The sequence below is a fragment of the Tenebrio molitor genome, chromosome 4, assembly GCF_963966145.1.
Source record: "Tenebrio molitor chromosome 4, icTenMoli1.1, whole genome shotgun sequence".
Classification (NCBI taxonomy): Eukaryota; Metazoa; Arthropoda; class Insecta; order Coleoptera; family Tenebrionidae; genus Tenebrio; species Tenebrio molitor.
Window position 1 is genome coordinate 26,110,753 of NC_091049.1, and position 20,507 is coordinate 26,131,259.

General features: G+C 34.7%; 1 protein-coding gene across 1 annotated transcript; it reads right to left on the minus strand.

Moving 5' to 3' along the window:
* Positions 1–16,555: 16,555 nt before the first annotated feature.
* Positions 16,556–19,020, minus strand: LOC138128812 (zinc finger protein GLI1-like). The gene is made up of 4 exons (XM_069045013.1): positions 18,410–19,020; positions 17,355–18,359; positions 17,047–17,208; positions 16,556–16,995 (listed from the first exon to the last, which is right to left on the minus strand). The coding sequence occupies exons 2-4, from the start codon at positions 18,357–18,359 to the stop codon at positions 16,663–16,665; spliced, it is 1,500 nt and encodes a 499-aa protein (XP_068901114.1). The 5' UTR covers positions 18,410–19,020; the 3' UTR covers positions 16,556–16,662.
* Between the last annotated feature and the right edge of the window lie 1,487 nt (positions 19,021–20,507).

Below are 20,507 nucleotides of genomic sequence, written 5' to 3' on the forward strand. Positions count from 1 at the left end.
AATGTCAACAATGAAAACAATTGGATGGTTGATTTAAAAATTTTCAACAAAGATGTCAAATTTAGAGTTGATAGTGGAGCTGACGTAAATGTTATTCCATTTTCTGTTTATAAAAAATACTTTGGCAATGTAAAAATCATAAAAGACAATACCAGATTAATGGAATATACAGGAAGTCGTATTAAGATCTTGGGATACATCACAGTTCCGGCTCTTTATAAAAATAATAGTTGTAGTATAAAAATGTTTGTATCAAAGAGTAATGGAAGATCTGTTCTAGGTAGAGAAACAATAGACAAACTAAAAATTGCAAAGATGGTACAGGGTGTGACAAGAGAAGATTCCAAGGATTATTTCGAGAAATACCCAGACGTCTTTAGCGGTATCGGATGCTTGCCAGGTCAATATAGCATTAAGATCGATCCTTCAGTAAAACCATGTGTGCACGCGGCAAGACGCTTTCCTCAAGGAATTCTGGTAAAACTAAAGGATAAGTTAGATAGTTTAGAAGCGCAAGATATAATTGCTAAAGAGTTAGGGCCAACCGATTGGGTAAATTCTCTCGTTATTGTGGATAAGCCAAATGGGGACTTTAGAATTTGCATAGATCCAACGGATCTAAATAAAGCCATCAAGCGCGAATATTTTTCAATTCCTACGTATGTCGATATAATGAGTAAAGTAAGGGACGCAAAAGTTTTTTCAGTTTTAGACACAAACAACGGATTTTGGAATATAGAGCTAGACGAAAGTAGTTCAAAATTATGTACTTTTAATACGCCTTTTGGACGATATAGATTTAAAAGGCTTCCCTTTGGACTAAAATGTTCGTCAGAAATTTTTCAAAGGAAAATTGTGCAATGTTTTGAGGGAATTGACGGTGTTGAGATTTATGTAGATGATATTTTAGTTTGGGGCACAAGTCAAAAAGACCATGATGAAAGATTGAACTTAGTATTAGAAAGGGCTCGAAAATATAATATAAAGTTTAATGTAAATAAATGTAAATTTTCTGTTAATGAAGTTAGGTACATAGGACATAAAATTACCGATCAAGGGATAAAGCCGGATGACAGTAAAATCGAGGTAATAAAAAATTATCCAGTACCAACCAACGTTAAGGAATTGCAATCGTTTTTGGGAATCATAAATTATTTACATAAATTCATTCCGAACGTGGCAGAACTATCAAAGCCTCTTAGGGAATTGTTGAAGAAAGAGGTAGTTTTTCGTTGGGATTTTGAGCAGCAAAAGGCTTTCGAGCAATTAAAATACATATTAACAGCAGCGCCAGTTTTAAGATTTTATGATCCATCGAAAGCTTTAACTTTGACAGTAGATGCATCTAAGGATGGCTTAGGCGCAGCATTGTTACAGGAAGGTGCTCCAGTAGCTTACGCGTCAAGGTCATTGAGTAACACGCAAAAGTGCTATGCTCAAATTGAGAAGGAAATGCTTGCAATAGTATACGGGGCGAAAAAGTTTCACCAGTATATTTATGGGAAAAAGGTCGTGGTCGAAACCGATCATAAGCCGTTAACACATATTTTCAAGAAGTCGTTGATCGATTGTCCAATGCGAATGCAACGTATGCTTTTAGATTTACAAATTTATGACTTAGATGTTAGGTATAAACCGGGAAAGGAAATGTACATATCAGATGCTCTTAGTAGAATTAAAATGCCGAACGACGAAACAAAAATTTTTACTAATGAGTATGAGGCTCAGGTAAATTATTTAAGAAAACATTTTCCTATTTCACCAGCAAAAAATGAACAATTTCGTATTGAAACTCGGAAAGATGAGGGTTTACAAATAGTATCGAGGTACATTAAAGAAGGGTGGCCTAATTCTAAAGCAAAGTGTAGGTTAGAGTCACAAGCGTATTTTGGTGTGAGATCAGAAATGGTAATTATCGATAATTTAGTCTATAGAGGAAATTGTTTGGTTGTACCAGAAACTTTAAGGAAAGAAATGTTAGATCTTATTCATTTGAGTCATTTAGGAGTTACCAAGTGTATTTTAAAGGCTAGACAAGTACTCTATTGGCCGGGCATGAGCCGTGATATTGAAAATAGAGTAATGTCATGCGAAGTATGTCGAAAATATTCCCGAAATAATTTTAAGGAACCACTTAAACCACACGAGGTGCCAGAGTATCCTTGGCAAAAGATCGGATGTGACTTGTTTGAATATAACGGAAATAAATTCCTAATCACTATTGATTATTTTTCTAAATACGTAGAGGTGTTTAAAGTCAATAATATAACGGCAGAGACAGTGATTCGTGTTTTAAAAAATATTTTTGGGAGATTGGGAATTCCACAAACTTTAGTATCTGATAATGGTACGCAATATGCAGGATTTTTGTTCGAAGAGTTTGCTAAAAAGTGGAATTTTCAACATGTCACATCTAGTCCTCAATATCCGAAATCAAACGGAATGGTCGAAAGGGCCATTCAAACTGTTAAGAATATTATTAAAAAATGTATAGAGTCAAAAACAGAATTAGAACTAGCTTTGTTAGATTATAGAAACACCCCTGTAGATTACTGTATTTTGTCGCCGTGCGAACTATTTTTTAATAGAAAGTTAAGAACGCTGATACCTATCCAAAGTAAGTTATTACTTCCAAAGAATATTGATTTTAAAAAACAACGTCAAATGTTAGTACGGAGGCAAAGTAAACAAAAGATGTATTATGACAAGTCTGTTAAGTTTTTAAAACCTTTAAAGGCAAGTGATAAAGTGTACATCAGGAAAGACGATATTTGGGTAATCGGACATGTAGTTAGAAAATTTAATGATAGATCCTATTTAGTTAAGGAGGATGGTAGTGATGTAATCTTAAGAAGGAATAGATATTTTCTTAAACCTTATTTTATAAACAATTCTGGATATATTTCTGATTCTGAAAGTGAAGATGAAGCACATGAGGAATCACATGTAATAGAATTAAGCAGTGATAATTTTAGTGCGAGTGATAAGGAAGACAACGAAGTAAGCGAGACTGAGCAAGATAAAATTGCTTCCTCATCACACACACGAAGAACAATTTATATCTCTAAGTTTGGACGAAAGGTTAGACGTCCAGAAAAATTGTAATTTTTTTTAAAAGGGGAAGATGTCATAGTATTGTAGTATTGTAGATAATGTAAATAGTGGGGAGTCAATAAAAAGACAGTGATGACTGGGCACTGGTAGTGATTGCACACGCTCCCGATCCCCTATCCCAAGACATAACAGAAATCATCTCATTAAAAAGAGCAAACCATTCCCTACAAATCGGCTTGAAAAATTTTTAAAAATTCTTTTTTTTATTATTAGAAAACGTATCAAATATTTTCGTGAAATTGATGGTTCCTAGTTACAACAATGCAAAACCAGATTGTGGATATATTCTTAAGCCAAAATGTAGACTTACTGCTTTAAAAATGATAGGTTCAAACCCGGTAAAAATATTTTAATTAATAAGCTCATTACAGCGTTAGCACAATTTGAAAAGTAAAATTCAGCTTGCCGTCGATGATTTACAATCCCCAATAATAAGTCTACCGCAAGCGGGGGCCTTAGAAGCTACTTGATGGATTTATAATGTACCCAAACCCTCCTATACCTGGTTCCTCTTTACAGTATAGATAAAGTATTCCCTTAGTCTGGATTTTCATTTCATGTCTTTCCATTTTGACTACGGCCTGTGTTCGTTACTTGCTTCTTTATTGTGTTCTCTTGTTTAGTTGTTTTGTTTTACTTGTGTACCCGTTAACGTGGATAGTGTTTATTTGTAGTATGTATGTACTTTTAGTGAGACTATTACTAGTGTTTTATTAATTGGCGACGTAAGTATGTGATAAAATATCTAAGTTTTCTACACCTAGTAATTCTATTTCTTCTTTCAGAGGTTAGATACTAGGAATTTATTTCTTGCTCTTAATATGGCCAAAGCTAATAAAAAAATGATAAAAAGACTTACAAGTAGAAAACGAAATAGAGGAGGTACTCAAAACCTGACAAATTGGAAGAATAAAGCAAAGGTGAGTATTTTTACCTGATGAATGACGCATGGTACATTAAGAAGGAACAAAAATGGAATCATAAGGAAATTAGACATTCGAAGAATGGCGAAAGTGAAAAAACAACGTGATGTAATAAAAATAAAACTGAGGCAAAAAGGTTATTCAAAAGGGTACCAGCACTCCAGGACACATAAACCTGACGAATCTTATGGTGAAAATTCTCAACAGGCTGACATGTGTAGAGAAATGTATGAAGAAGAGGAGAAAGAATTTTTAAAATCATTAAAAAAAACGGATGAACAAATTTCTGAAATTGAACGAAGAACGGCAGATCAAAATGAAGATGGTGAATGGATGGAACAAAGAAGGAAATTAATAACTGTCTCAAATTTTGGCAAAATTTGTAAGCTAAAGAAAACTACAAATACTGCCGGAACTATAAAATCTATATTGTACAATGTCATTTCAACAAAAATTCCTTCTTTAAATCATGGAAAAATACATGAAATTGACGCCAAGAAGGAACTGGGAAAAAACCTAACCGAAGAATATAACGACAACATTGAAATAATTTCCTGTGGTCTTTTTATTGATAAGAGCGTTTATTTCTTGGGAGCATCCCCAGATGGTTTCGTAGAAAAGATCGATAGCCTTGTCGAAATAAAATGCTCTTATACTGCGTATAAACAAAATTTAACACCCGACGAAGCCATTATGAAGAAATTAATCCCATTTTGGAAAATTAAAAATGATATAACAAATAAAAAAAATGTATATTGGCAGTGTGGACAGGAAAAAAACAAACTAAAAACACAAGTAACAGATACAGGGTGTAACAAAAATATGTGCATTTATTTTAACTGGTAATAGTACTCAATTGCAACAACTTTTCTAAATAAAATTTCTTGAAGTTTCCAAAATTGACTTGCCATTTGTCCACCTTTTATTTTGACGTGACGTTCACGTTGAATGCAATTTTATAAATCTAGAACATTTTCTTAAACAGGAATCGCAAAAACTGAATGTTTTTATTCCCTTCGTATTGCATGATGAATAAAAACGTCTCACTTTCGTTTGTTTTTTGTTACCATTGTACAAACCGGTACAAACCGAACAATTCTCGGGCGTCTCGCCCCCGTCCGGAGACAGGTACTAACGGTACCTAGATATATCAGTGTTGCCAACCGTGGCATAATTCTGCCAAAATAGCATAATTCCATCAAGAGTAAGTGCGTCTATCGATATTTTGAAACGACTTTTTAAACACTAGTTAACATTTTGGGTCGTTTATGATGGTCTCATTACTAGGGGATTATTTACGTACCCTGTAACAAAAACTCCCGATGGTACCTGCGGATTATTGAGGATCGGTTACTCACCACTTTTACGACAATCTTTGTTAGCGGGCAATAAACCACTGAAGGAAGCAAAAGGTCGTTTTAAAATATCGATAGACGCACTTTAGCAGCGTAGCAGCATAACGAGTAAACGTAGCATAATTTGAAGCTTTTCTGAGAAAAAGAAATTATTGTTTTTAAAATTTTTAATTCCGCGGCATTAGCTTGAGCCTGACGAATTTATTTTTAAGAATATACGTGAGTTAGCGCTCAAGGTGCTTATTTTACCACACGGAAATGCAGACGTTGAAAGAGTCTTCTATAAAAACCGACGTAAAAACCAAAAAAAGAAATAAGCTTTCGACAGATATGTTAATTGCAATAATAAGAATCAAAATGGATTTGTTGGACAGTAACACTTGTATTAAATATGTTTAAAAACAATAAAAATACCCATGAAGAAGAGACTGAAAAAATAATGTTAAAAAATCCCTGTTAACTTTTGTTTTATGTTAATTTAAAGAGTTTTGTTATTTACGTATTCAGGTGTTATTTTTTTGGTGCCTGGTAAATGCGGTAAGGTACAGTTAGCGACACGGAATTTCGAGCATCAGTTTTCTCACTTCAAAAAATTACGATGTAAATCACTCTTTATTGTCAATGTGACTTTCAAGTCAAATTTTGAAATTTATTTTCTGTTCACAAAATCGTCGCAAACGGTAAAATTGAGGTTAATAATGTAAAGCCTATTTTACATTTTTTGACAGTACATTGACAGTGTTGCCCGAAATTCCGTGTCTCGAACTGTACAAAAAGGACAGAGAAATAAATGTATGTTCTATGAGCGTATGCGTAAGCGTAGCACAATTTTGAGGTTGGTAGCGTAATTTCCTAGTGATTGGAGCACAATTTCATTTCGATGAGTTGGCAACAATGAGCTATGCCGGGTGGGGCATCGTATACGCGCACGCGAGAAATCGCGACTTCTAATTAAATAAAATTGTCGAAATTTTTCAGACTTACCTGGCTATTGGTAAGGTACATTTCATAATTTTTTGATAATTTTTCACTTGCAAACAAAGCCAAAAAAAATTACAATGTAAATTTCAACCAAAAAGTCAAATTCTGATTTTTATACTAACCTACCCAGATTCACTTCCTATAATTATTTATGAAATCTACGGAAAAAATACCAATTAGATTTTGAATTAAACGCAGTTTTACATTTCAACTTTCAAAATCATTTTTATTTATGACCTGCTACTTGTGCTGTCGTAAATTTAGGTGACAATGGAAACTGTCAATTTTATGGCAAAAAGGTTTAAAACGGTCGGCTATACCTTTGTTGGGAAATTATACCATTGTGCCGTAAATCACCCGTCTGCTTTACGTTTAAATAAAAAAGCGAATTATTTAGCTAACCAAGTCAAAATTTGTAATTGTGTCACCAGGGTTTGATGGGCTAGCAGATACAGATTCATTTAGTGTAAAAACTTTATAGGTAAATTAACAGTTAATTTGAGAAAAGTAATAAAACTGTTACGGCCTTATTTATTAACAAACATTTTTTAAAAAATTCTCAAATATATCAATAACACAAGCCTGCACTGATTTCGATGTTTGCATAAAATTGACAGTTTTTGAACAATTTCGACCCCCTGATTACGAAAATGATTTTGGTTTTGCGCTATCACGTCTAGTTTTTTCACAAATCGTTTTTTCTTAAAATTGAAATGTCCACCTAGAATGAATGAATTATTTCAAAATTTCGATATTGTAATATCGGACAACAATATGGATATTCGAAATTTCCTTGTTTTATTTGCGAGTGGGACTGCCGGGCACGAGACAAGCATTGGACTCAAAAGAAGTGGCCTTAACAACTAGACTTACCGGGAAGCAATAATAAAAAATAATTTAGTTGTATCCTAAAAAAGTAGTATTAGGTACGACCAATGCATATCAAACTTTGTTGATGAAGCAATTTGTAAAGCCTCTTGATAAAAATGGACAATGTTTCAAGTATTGATGTACAAAGTTACCAGATCTCTCCAATGCCAAATGAAAAGAGGTTAGGACCTCAAATAAGATCTTTGTACAAAGGTAATGATTTTCAAAATTCTATGAATGTTGTTGAAAGGAATGCCTGGACGGCATTTAAGAATGTCATAGAAAAATTGCTTGGAAATCACAAAGATGAAGACTACGAAAATATTGTAAGAATCATGTTTAAAAATTTTCACATCTTGGGATGTAATATGAGTTTCAAAGTGAATTTCCTCTTTTCGCACTTAAATCTTTTTCCTAAAAATCTTGGTGCTGTCAGCGAGGAACAAGGGGAACGTCTTGACCAAGATATAAAACAAATGGAGAGGTGATATCATGGAAGATGGAGCGTATCAATGATGGTAGACTTTTGCTGGATGTTACAGCGCGATGAACCCAAAAAAAAAAAATACAGCAGGCAATCAATTAAAAGAAGTTTCCTCACAAAGCGTTAAAGATGCCATTCTCATAAGGAATAAAAAATTTAGTTAGATTATTAACCAAGAATTATTATAAACATCTTATTTTCCTAAATAAATTGCTTAATTTTTTTTTGTTAATTGTGAAAAAACCTGACGTGATATAAAAAAATGAATTGTATTTTTGTAATCAGGGCTCCAATGTTATACAAAATCAGTTATCAAAATCAAAACATCGATTAAAAAGTTTTGTTTTGCAGGCCTGTGTAATTAGTCAGGTATATAAAATTTCGCCAATTTTATTTAATTAGAAGTGAAACCATCTCGTTTTATTTCTTTGTTAAATGTAGCTAGTTAGATTAAAATCGTTTGATAGGCTGGTAAACTAAGTTTTAGTAAATTTAAATTAATTTTTAAAACCCTTCAGAATTTGTTTTCGAAATAAAATTATTTAGAAAACTTGTACTATTACCAGTTAAAATTAATGCACTTATTTTTGTTACACCCTGTATATGTTTTCACGGTATTATCCAGAACGAATAGGTTTTAACAAAAAAGTCGTCGGTATTGGTAATAATAACTCATAATTTAGATCCATTTTTAAATTTTAATCTAAAGTCGCTTTGTTTTCAATTATCCAAGTACACCTGTTTCAATTAAAAAGAAAAAAACCGACAAACAGAAATTTAGAAAAGCACAGCCTGAAACTAAAAATAATGGAGCATTTTGTACCGTGCGATCAACAATTACTTAGACAAAGGGCGACTATGACTTGACAGTGTCAGATTTTTCGTATCTTTGCTAACTCAGCTAATAAACGTCACTATAAATCAAATTTTAACGCAAAAATGTTTTTTACTTCAGAACATAAAAGATTCATCATTGAATCGTAATGGTGTTTTCAATAACGAAGAATAAGACGTACAGCGTTGTTGCTTGTTTGACCGATTTTCGGCAAAAATTTTCAAAAGTTAATTGAAGCAGTTATATGCAACCAACAACACTTCTATGAATTTCAGACATCTGTCGACCTACGGCAATAATTTCAAAGCCTTCTTTGATCTAAATAATTATTGTTGATCGCACGGTATAAACTTTGTAATTCATGGTGGTATTATACACAGAAAGAACAGTTGGACAGTCGATAGAGTTCGCATTTAAAAAAAAAATACATGAAAGCTCAAAACGTACTTCACAAATTGAAATTGATAAACTATTTCATCATGGGTATAAAGTAAGAGAAAAAAAATGTGATCAGTAATCACCAAAACAAAGCTGGAAAGAGAACAGAGATTCGTTAATTAACCGTTAAATTTGAACCCTTCAATCAAAGCAACCGCATTAACCTTGACGCCATTTTCTCGGGAAAAATTATTCAGCAAGACAGAAACCGGTTCGTTCGACATAATAGCGAGAATGTTGCATTTTGCATTATGCTGCAAGAAGCAAATTAAAACAAAGCCAAGAAGAAGAGTTTTCTTGCACAACATGACGAAATCAAACGTAAAAAATGAATTCGACGTACCCCTTGCTCTGGTCGTTGTCTCGCCATTTTCTGGATTGCACAAGATGCCTTCATTCGAACTACACTTTTTATTAGCACAAACATTTGCTGTCAACTTAATAAACCACCAAATTTCACAAGACATTTTGAAACGACGAGACTACGACGCGGGAGGATACACTTGGAAATAATGATGGTGGGGGACAGAGATACCAACCTCCTAGACTGAACAACCAACTATTTCTCACTTGAATTTTAATTGGTAAAAATAAATAAAAACATGCAAATAGGCTGCAAGGACGTATGTTTACCAATGCAATGCCGACTTTGTCATATCCTTCAACGAAGAGGAAAAACAAAACCGACGAGAATCGTTGTTTGATGTGACCTTAAAAATAAATTTAACTGTCTGTCTGGTTTTCTCACCATTTTCTAGATTGTGAATCTGAATTTCCATTAGCAATACCTAAACCTTTTTATCAACCCGATAAACCACCAAATTTGAGATAACATTTTGAAGCCACCACCCCACATGTAAAATTATGGTGGGAGACAAAGTTGCCAACTTTGTTTGGACAAACTACTAATTGAATTTCAAATTTGAATTTGTTTAAAAATTTCTAATTAAAAATTAAAATGGCTCAGGATTGCTATTTCCAAAATTAAATTACTATGTTAAGTCAAAAAATAAAATTGTGACAATGAATGTAAAAGAAATTTTTTAAATTATGCAATGTAGAAATTATGTTGGGTGCTTTGCTAGTGGTATCTATCGGGCGTTCAAATGAAATCCTGAGCTGAGTAGGCGTTGGAAAAATTAAACCGTTTAGAACAGTGTAAAGTTTGAATTTTCTGCCGTTTGACACGAATGACATTTGTTTATGTTTAATTGGGACATAATTGAACATGTTTGTTTTCAGCAAAGGGTGCCCTTAGACATTTTCTTCGAGAATAGGAATCGTTACGTTATTCTATTTTTGATGTAAAACATTGCAAAGAAAAAAAAAATTTTGGCTCTAATTTTAGGTTAGCTGTCAACATGCTCCAATTAATCTACGCTTTAAAAAAGCACAACAATTGACGGTTTCCAACAATTCCAACGCCTTCCCAGCCCAGGATTTCATTTGAACGCGCGATACAACTGCCTCCATATTGTTATTTTTGCGTTTGCTTATTGCAAATAAAATTTAAAAGTTATTGCAAAAAAAATTGCCACACTCGTGAATCAAAGATGGAAATAGAACAAAGACTGGTTAATTAACCGTTAAATTTGAACCCTTCAATATATAATAAACATAAACGTTGAACGCCATTTTCTCGAGAAAAATTATTAGGCAAGATAGAAACGGGGTGATAACTTTTGATCAGCTACGACGCGTATTAATAGACAAGACGCCGAGAATATTCCATTTTGCATTATCCTGCAGTGAACAAGTTAAAACAAAGCCACAAGAACAGTTTTCTTGCACAACATGACGAAATCAAACGCAAAAAATGAATTGAACTTACCCCTTGGTCTGACCGTTGTCTCGCCATTCTCTGGATTGCACGAGATGACTAGACCCGGACTACACATTTTATTAACCCAAACATTTGCTGTCAACTTAATAAACCACTAAATTTCACAAAACGTTTTGAAACGATGAGCTTAGACGATGAGACCACGACGCGGCGGATGCACGTGGATAAAATAATGGTGGGGGACAGAGATGCCAACCTACACTGACCAAAAAATATCTAATGGAATGTCAAATGTGAATTACAAAATTCTAAATGAATTAAAAAAGGGAATAGTTTGCAATGACGCAAGCCAAACAATGAGATCCCAAATTTGTTTTCTTATCTCGCAACGAACTAGGCAAAAAAAAGCAACGAAAACCGATTTATTCTTCGATATGACCTTGAAAATTAATTTGACTTGCCGTTCTCTGGCGTTGTTTCTTCATTTGCGTTTTTGAATCACAAAATATCCACTAACACTAGAGCTTACTTCTTACTATCAACTTAATAAAATAAACACAAAACATTTTGAAACAATTATTCTGTACGATCCAAGCGGTTGATTGGTGGTTGCACAAAGATAGAATGAAGGGGGGGAGGGGAGAAAGTGCCAACTTTGTTTGAACAAATTACCGGATGAATTGTAATTTTAAAACTAAAAATAAAAAGGACGATGACTCATATTTTAAAAAGGAAAACATTTAATTACTAGGAATATTAGATTAAAAAATAAAATATATAAGTAAGAGAAATATTTTAAAACATAGAGAAAAACGTGAAATTGAACTGCATCTTATACAGGATCATAATACTATCCCACCTCCACCCGGCGGCACGGCAATTTTGCCGGAGTACATACACTATTACGGATCTTAGTATCAAGTAAAGCTTGTTTGACACGATGCTAAATTTTGTAGAAAATTTGTTAGAAAATGAGAGAGACCCTCGATAGGACCAATGAACGATCAGGATCATAGTCTGTCTTTGTCAGATCCTGATCGTTCATTGGTCCTCTCTCATTTTCTAACAAATTTTCTACAAAATTTAGCATCGTGTCATACAGCCTTTATAGTGCAGTGCTTATCAACATAATTACCGGCGTCTCGCCTCGGCATTTTGACTTTGTTGTGTATTATGTTCTGTGTCAATGTTAAGGAACTTCCTCACGATTTGACATGAGTATAATAATATACCTTTTTGAATTTCAACTACCAATGTGTTATCTAAATCCAGAATTTTTAAATTTTTAAAAAGAGATTGCGGTACTAATATCTATTCATTTTGATTGTGACCAGTCCCTAGTAACTTTTCAGTTGCTAGGTTATTGATAGGGAATTTTAGATAACACTAAATCCAGTCGCAGTTGGCAACTCTCGGAGGCGCCATTTTGGCAGAAACGTCACGCTCACAGAAGACAGAACGGAGAACGACTTGCGCAAACGTTTTTCGACGTAGACTTTGTGCGCGTATCTAATAAAATTGAGTGTTGGTACGAAATTTCAGAATTCAAAAAGGAAATGCCATGTCGTCTTCTCAAAGTTAAGAACAAACGGTTAATATTGACTTGTTTCGAGACATTTTATTGAAGCCAACGGAAAACAACTCACAAAGACGAATATCACCAATAAAGTTAACTCTATTTGTGCTTTTTGTTGTACATTTTGGCTAGTAAGTACTGTAGTTTGATGCCTTCTGCCTTTTCATCTCCTATAAAACACTTTTCTAAACTTCATGTTTCTTTCTGTCTGATTAATTTTTATCTGACAGACGTTTTTAGTTTCTCCTACTTCAAATATTGATTTCCGTTATTAATTTTGATAAATACATTGAAATCATTGCTTTACTACCATTGTCAAGGTTTGGCAATTCTGACATTTTCACATCATGTTCACACCACACAAATATTTAGTGTAAAACGTATGCAGCACACAGCTAAACAGCGCCTACTATTTTTTTCGTTGCGGTCACAATCAAAGTGAATAGATAATATTCCCGTTGCTGAAATTACAAGTGGTAAAATCGAATTTTTTTCTAAACACCAAAGATTTCTCATAGCAACGGAGAGCTCTAAATATTTATTAATTTTTGTGTTATATGTCTGTGTTATATTGTGTGAATTTGGAACAGCTATATCTAAAAGATATGCTTGCTTTTGTTGTTTATTTAAAATTATAATGTCTGGTCTGTTATGCTTAATATGAATGTCAGTTAAAATTGTTCTATCAAAATATAACTTGTAGCTATCATTTTCCAAACAACTTTCTGGTGTATAACTATAATGTGGTTGTGTATTCTTTAATAAATTGAATTTAACAGCTAAATTCATGTGTATAATTTTAGCGAATATATCGTGACGTTTTTGATATTCGCTTTGAGCCAAAACGGTGCAGGAAGAAATGATGTGTTCAATTGTTTCCCCTTCAGTTCCGCAAATCCTACATTTATCAATTATCGATTGTAAACCGTGTGTTTTTTATAATTTCTTGTATTTATAACACGATCTTGTATTGCAAATATAAAACCCTCCGTCTCAGGGTGAATATTTGATTTCTTAAGCCATGCATGAGAGGCCTGAACATTAACTTCTGGTTGTTCCAGTTCTTTAAAGTATCTCCCATGTAAAGACTTCTGTTTTATATTTGCTATAGGATCATTATAAATTATTGTAGTAAAGGTTGGTATGAAAACTGAATGCAAAGTTTATTGTTGCCGCTCCATATTAAAATTATCAAAATTATGTGCATACACAGTTCACACACAGCAGTTAAATTGGTTGCATAACAACTCAGTAGGCCGTATGATTTCATTAGTTAAACCTTTCATATGTCAAGCACTATGTTAGACAGAGACAAAACAATTTAACGACCTTCTTTAACTTTAATGAAAGGGAAATCATACGGCCCAATGTTTTCATAAATACGCAAGTTCATTTTTAAAAAATCTCATGGCTAACAATCACCATTAGGTGAAAAGTACTATCGAATTCATGAAAAACTAGTACAGCAAAACGTCATAGATTTGTCAAATTTTCAAAAATGTTGTATTGTAATTAATGTCCAACATGTCAAGTAGATAACCTAAACACGTTTGACGTTGGGTTGACCATATTAAATTCGAGCTGTCATAATGACAGACGTTTATATTTGACATTTTCATGTAGCCCAATTTACTCCAACAAAATTTTGCTGTACTAGTTTTTCATGAATTCGATAGTACATACCTAAAAAAAAAGCCATGCAAACCCAAGACACATCTGCACTACATCTCGAATAATAAACTTCTCTTTAATAATGATTACCTATTTTAATTTTATTTACAACAGATATTGAAGATGCTCACCATTTTGTTGCAAACATAACCCCACTCGTCTCTTCTTATTTTCAAAAATGTTCTGCAACACAACCTCACTAATATCTTCATAACTAGGTGTAATTATAATGTAATTTCATGCATTAATTCTTCAAATTCTTCTACATTTTGTAACCGCTTTTGTGGACTTTATCTTTCAAGCAACCAAATATCAAAAAATCAGAGGAGTGGGGTCAGGGGAACAAACAGGCCTTTTCTGCAATTACGCTCTCCCTCTAAAATCAGTAGAAAGGAACGGACGAAATCAACTAGAAACACAGAAACACAACTTCGAAAATGTAAAACACTGAATGACAAATTGATATACCATTCCTTGACAGTTCACAGTTCATAGAAAAAATGTTGCCACACTAGAATTATGAATGAATAGAGCGGCAAAAATTTCGTAACATGGATATGGCTTACTTCGACTACAATCATTTATAATGACCCTGTATAAAACTACTGCTAGAAAAATGTCAATTTGTAAAAACTACACAAAAGAGACATTCAATAGAACTTAACATTCATCTTCAGCGAATGTCTTAGAAAGTCAATATTTCAAATTACTTGAACGACGTCTAAATATTTGTAACTTATCTAATCATGTTACCAATTGTTGCTTTGGTATAATGCCGCCTTTAGTTGTAATCAGAATCGAATTAAATTTCTCGGATGGGATTATGGTTTTTTAACAGCAATTTGCTTGAGTATTACTGGTTACATAACCTATGATGTTAACTCGTCCTAAATCTCAAATCAAGATTTAAAAATCATTAATTAAAAAGAAGAACAACCAGCACAAAGACACTAATAATCGAGTTAATAATAATTAAAAGAGCTTCTGAATTTTTGCAAATAGAATGATTATAAAATTGATTGAAATAAAAATAATACAATATTATTTCTACCCTGAGTTTTTTTATTTTACTGAACATACAGTCGGAACGTTATGGATGTGGATTGGAGACTTGTCGTTAAGTTGGCACTACCAGCAACAGTAACTAGGCGCGCCAATAAGGTTATTGGAATTTATGACAGATCTCACTAATGTACAGTTGAATCATAAGTTTTAAGCGACCTTGAGTTTGACAATCCATATCCAAAACATTTCGAGTATAGGATTCATGGATCTGTAAGTTTGGTTGCCTATTTCAAATGAATTGACTTGTCCATTTTAGAACTGAACATAGCCATTTTACATTGTATGTTCAGCGAAATAAAAAACACAGTGTATACTTAATTGTTTCAAAAAATTGATATTCACGTACACTTATTTATGCGTGAAGTGAGTCATTTTCTTACATACAATTTTTTTTGCGCTGTTGTAAGATTGAAACTATAGAAAACATAGGTACATAATAGTGTGTGAGAATTTTATTTATGAATCCAAAAATATTGAGTTGTTTTGCACCCAATTTAACTCCTGTGTGTGAACGGTTGTGCACTCACTTATATGGAGCGGTATCCATTCAGTTTTTACGCCTACTTGGACTACAATCATTTATAATAACCCTGTATAAAAATGGCTATTTTAAATTTGAATAAGATTTCTTTTACAAAAATGAATAATAAAAAATAATAGTATATTATGTTATGAGGAGCAAAAATGAAGTTTTATGTGCTGCGGCTGGTAGATTGGCTGCCGAACGCAGTGAGGCAGACAAACCAGCCAAAGCACATAAAACCATTTTTGCTCCGAAGAACATATACTATTTTTTCTTCAAACCTTCATAACAAATTATTTAAGACATGTTAAGAAACCAGGTAGGAATTTCAAATTATTTAGCTAGTTTACTTTACTGCCGCTCATCAGCGGAGATGATAACTTCACGGACGCCCTCAGCGGAGATAATAACTTTATCTGCCGTTCTCAGCGGAGATAATAACTTTATCTGCCGCTCGTCAGCTCGTTAGATGCCATGACAATGAAGTGGCACTTTAGCATTATCAATGCAGCAGGATAATATCATAATTTACGGACGTTTGAAGAAAAAACAATTTATGATAGATTTTCCAGTTTGAGCTGTTGATTTTTAACAAAAAATATTTAATATTATATTTTTGTTCAAAATATTTTAACCCTGCCGTCCCTTTTATTTTTTCTCATTAGAGGGGACTCTCTAAAATGGTAAATTTGCGAAACTCTTGACTGTTGATCTTCAAGGGATTCTCAAGTTATTAAAACTTTTTGGAATAACGATTTTCAAAGCAATTTTTTCTTTGTAAATCGCTCAAATATTTCTTTAAAGAAATATTGAAATAAGGATTAGGAAATTTGATTGTTTCTGTCGTTCGTGTATCTAGTGTTGTGTCGTGTTGTACCATTTTTATTTAAGTATATTTATTCATCACCGACTCCTTTTCAAAACAACAAAACGTGAGCATTATTTAAAAAATTTAATAGAAATAATATAATACAAAAATATTTATTTTAAGCCTAAACCTATAAAAGTACCAACAAATCAATATACAAAATTATCACAAGACGCTCAGTACCCCAACTTCCTCATCTTATTCTTCTCCGAGATCTTATTCTTCAAATCTTGCCTGATATTCGACGAATCGTACTTCCTCGCTTCCGCTTCTCCGTTGTTCGAATAGTTATGCTCGACGTTGGCGTAAAACTGCTTGTCGCTCTTGACCGCCTTCTGCCTGTTCGGATCGAAGAACTTCCTCGCGTAGCTGGCATTGAAGCACTCCTCCTGACTCTTCTTCTTGATCAGCATCTGCTCCTCGTTGGTGTGGTTCTTGACGTGCTTCCTCAGACTGCTCGGATCTGTGTACTTTTTTGTACAGCCGACCACTTGACACGCGTACGGCTTCTGCAACAGCACTCTTCAGAAAAAAAAGTACGCGCGAATCACGCCACCTACCGTGTCGAAGTGTGTTCTTTGATGCTTGGCCCTGTCGGAGCTGTTGGAGAAGCTCTTGGTGCAGGTGGGGAACTGGCAGAGGTAGGGCCGCTCACCTGTGTGGCTCCGCTGGTGGATCTTCAAGTTCTCCAGCCTCGAGAACGCCTTGTTGCAGCCTTCGAACTGCAAACAGCTATTATTAGTGTTGTGATGTAACCGTCGCCCATTTTTTCCGCTGTGTTTATTTTATTAGGCTCACTGAACTTTAAGTTGGCCCAGGTGGTGTCAAAAACATGTGGTGCGTTTTTTGTCACCGATATCGAACTTACCGGGCACTTGTTCGGCTTTTCCCCGCTGTGGACTCTCATGTGGATCAGGAGTTTGTATCTGGCGTTGAAGGGTTTGATCTTGCGGGGGCAGTTCGTCCAGTAGCACGTGAACTCTTCGCCTCGCTTCACCTCCACGTGACACTTCTCGATGTGCTTGACCAGCGCGCTCTGACAGTCGTAGATCTGGTAGCAGTGCTCCCACTGGCACTGCAGTACCGACGACGACGACACCTCCTCGTCGCAGTTGCTAGAGTCGGACTCCGACACCTGGTGCCGCCTCCGAGGATACACCAGACTCGTGGAGCTCAGCAGAGGGTCTTCGTTCAAATCCAACAGCGCGTCGTTTTGGCTCAACACCACCTGGTTGTCCGAGAGGTGGTACTCCGACGGTTCCTCTCTCAAGTAGTTGTTGTTGACGCACCTAGTGCCAATCAAGTGTCCGAACTCGCTCCGCGTCGAGTCTTGCTCGCTGAAGCTGAGATTGTCTTCGGGGATCGTTCTCAGGTAGTTGCTGAAGTCGATGTTGCTTCTGGATATGGTGGTAATCGGCGGTAGGAGGTCGTCTCGCGGGAAGCTTGTCTCGTCGAAGACTGGCAGCTCGCTGGTGAGGTTGTCCAAATCGAGGGATTCACTGGAGAGACCGTCGCACAAGTCTATGTCCTCCAGGTCCAAGGAGTCGAGCTGGGGCGGCACAAAAAACTGCGAGAAGCTGGGATCGGTCTCGCTGGAGATCGTGGTCTCGGTGTCGGTGCTCTGGCAGAGGTTCTGGTCGAAGGTCCGGACGAAGTCGTTGAAATCGAAGTCCGTCGAGGAGGTTTCGTTGTTGGAGATCAAGTAGTCGATCAGATAGTCGTCTCTGATTTCCGGTTCGTCGAAGCTGGCGAGGACGTCGCTCTTGGACAAGTTCTGGCCCTCGTAGAAGGCCAGGTTGAACTTCTCCATCAGCTCGGTCTGGCTCAGGTGGACGGTGGGGTTGTACAGGGGTTCGTTCATGTTGAGCAGCATCTGTGTAATTGGGGCGTCAGGGTTGAAGGGTTGATGAACGCGGTACTCACTTTGCTATTCACATGTCACGAGGTACGACGGGGTGAGTGCCGCAGTAGAGTGAAACGCGCGACTCGCACAGGAGATGTGTTGCCTTTTTAAGCTCTATTTATAAATTGAGATGACATCTTCGTGCTTAATGGTCTTAAGCGTTTATTCGTCCAAGGCGGCGGCAAAAAACGCCATCGGTTACTTTCGTTATGTCTCTTCGGCGTGTTGGGATTTTTTTCGGGGACGAGCCAGCCGGTGCGGTATGGATTCGTTTATGGAAATTATTATAACGAGAGAGAAATTAATTAACCAAACATAATTCTAAAACTAGGGTTTTTTATTCATTTTTGTTTTGTAGGTAATCTTAAGAAAAAAAATCAGTTTCAATTTTTGCACAATCGTTGAGCTGAATAAAGACAGAAATAAATAATAAACTTTTTGGCTGCAAAAATTACTACTAAATTATTATTTGTTGATTCTTCGCGGAACTACTGTTGCTATTAATATACGCACTCACGGTTAGCACACATCTTGTTAAAAATGTTTAAGATAATTTTCTGAACGACCAAAAATAAGAAAAAATGTCAGTTGACAGTTTTTCAAAAACAATTTGTGGTTATTATAGTTATTATATATTACTAGCGAATTAACCAACCTAATAAGTTATTAGGTTGGTTAATTCGCTAGTTATATTCATATTGCCAGGTTGGTTATCCATGATTTTCAAATTACCTACTCGTTTGTTTAAATTCGATATTAACAAATCTTTTGCAGATTTAATCTTATTTGTTATAATGGATAGTTCAAAAATGTTATAAACGAACTAAAGTCATCTTCTTGAGTGTTATTTACAAGTTTCATTTACAGACTTTATAAAATTGCAGTATTTAAAAATCACGTTTAAACCAAAACAACATAACCTAAATTCATTTTGTTACTAGACTTGACGCAAGTATACTCTAAGGAGAAAATTTTATAATCAAGTACAGTTAAAAGAAACAGTTTATCCAAAATTTCATTTCGACACTTCTGGAACCGTCAAATCAAATGTCAACAATCACATGTCAAATTATTAAATCTTAGCGTCAGTTGTAAGTTCGACGTCTTAGTTGTTTTGCTTGTGATTTTCTTCAGTTTTTCTATATTGTAGTTACTTTTCATCTTACAACAGTCTTTATTAAAAACCTGTCATTAATAGGTAGACTTACATAACCTCTGTTTTCTATCGGCAAAAATCAAATATATTCGAATTCCACAGGTAGACACTTTGTACTAATATTGTTAATGTGTCAAACAAAACTAACACAGATTCAAAAACTTTGTCAACATTTATATAAATGTCAAAAGAATCTAAATACAGGGTGGTCAAGAATATTATTAGTACCTATCAAGCAGGAACGACTGTTTGAGTTGGCAACACAATTATGAACATTTTTTTAATTTAGCTATTTTTAACACTGCACCCGATGTTTTGTTTGTTTATTTGACAGATATCTGACGTAACATTAATAGCGACAAAATGGTAGGTTATGGAGTAAAAATTAACGGTAAAAAGAAATTAAACTTGAAATGCAGAACAATTATCTAAAAATTAAATACCCCTTTTGGCTGTAAGCATAAATTAACACTTTTTTTAGGCTTTCGAGCAGATTCACCAGCATGTTTAATTTAATCTGAAATGTCAAACGTCACTTGTCAATGATGCGGCTGTCAGTGTCAAGTCGTCAACAATCGGAAGTTACTCCAGTAGCACCATTTAAAAATTAAATTCAGTATTACCAACGCAAACAGTTTTTCTCGATCACTCCGTATATACGAGTACGCTGTTGAATTTGATCTAGGGGAAAATGAAAAGTTAGGTTAATTTTTTATAAATCTCATCATTCCACTCACTGTATTGAGACAATTTTTAGGTTTTTGTTAAGAAAATGTCTTCTTTTTTTTACTTAAGTTTCTTAAGTCTGTTAATTTGACAAAGTTAAATTGTTGTTTCAGTTGCACCAACTTGTATCGCCTTCAGTTATTACACTAGGGATATTTATTGCTTAAGAAACAAAGAAACGTTAGTCAGCAGGTGGTGCATGTGTGATATGTGAACAGGGTTTATAATTTATAGTA

Bases quoted from the DNA above. Each gene is read 5' to 3' on its own strand.
- LOC138128812 (XM_069045013.1), bottom strand. From the start codon at position 18,359: ATGCTGCTCAACATGAACGAACCCCTGTACAACCCCACCGTCCACCTG. The intron at 17,209-17,354 runs GTAAGTTCGATA...AGCTGTTTGCAG, and splicing joins AAAAGCCGAACAAGTGCCCG to TTCGAAGGCTGCAACAAGGC. The intron at 16,996-17,046 runs GTAGGTGGCGTG...GTGCTGTTGCAG, and splicing joins AAAGAACACACTTCGACACG to AAGCCGTACGCGTGTCAAGT.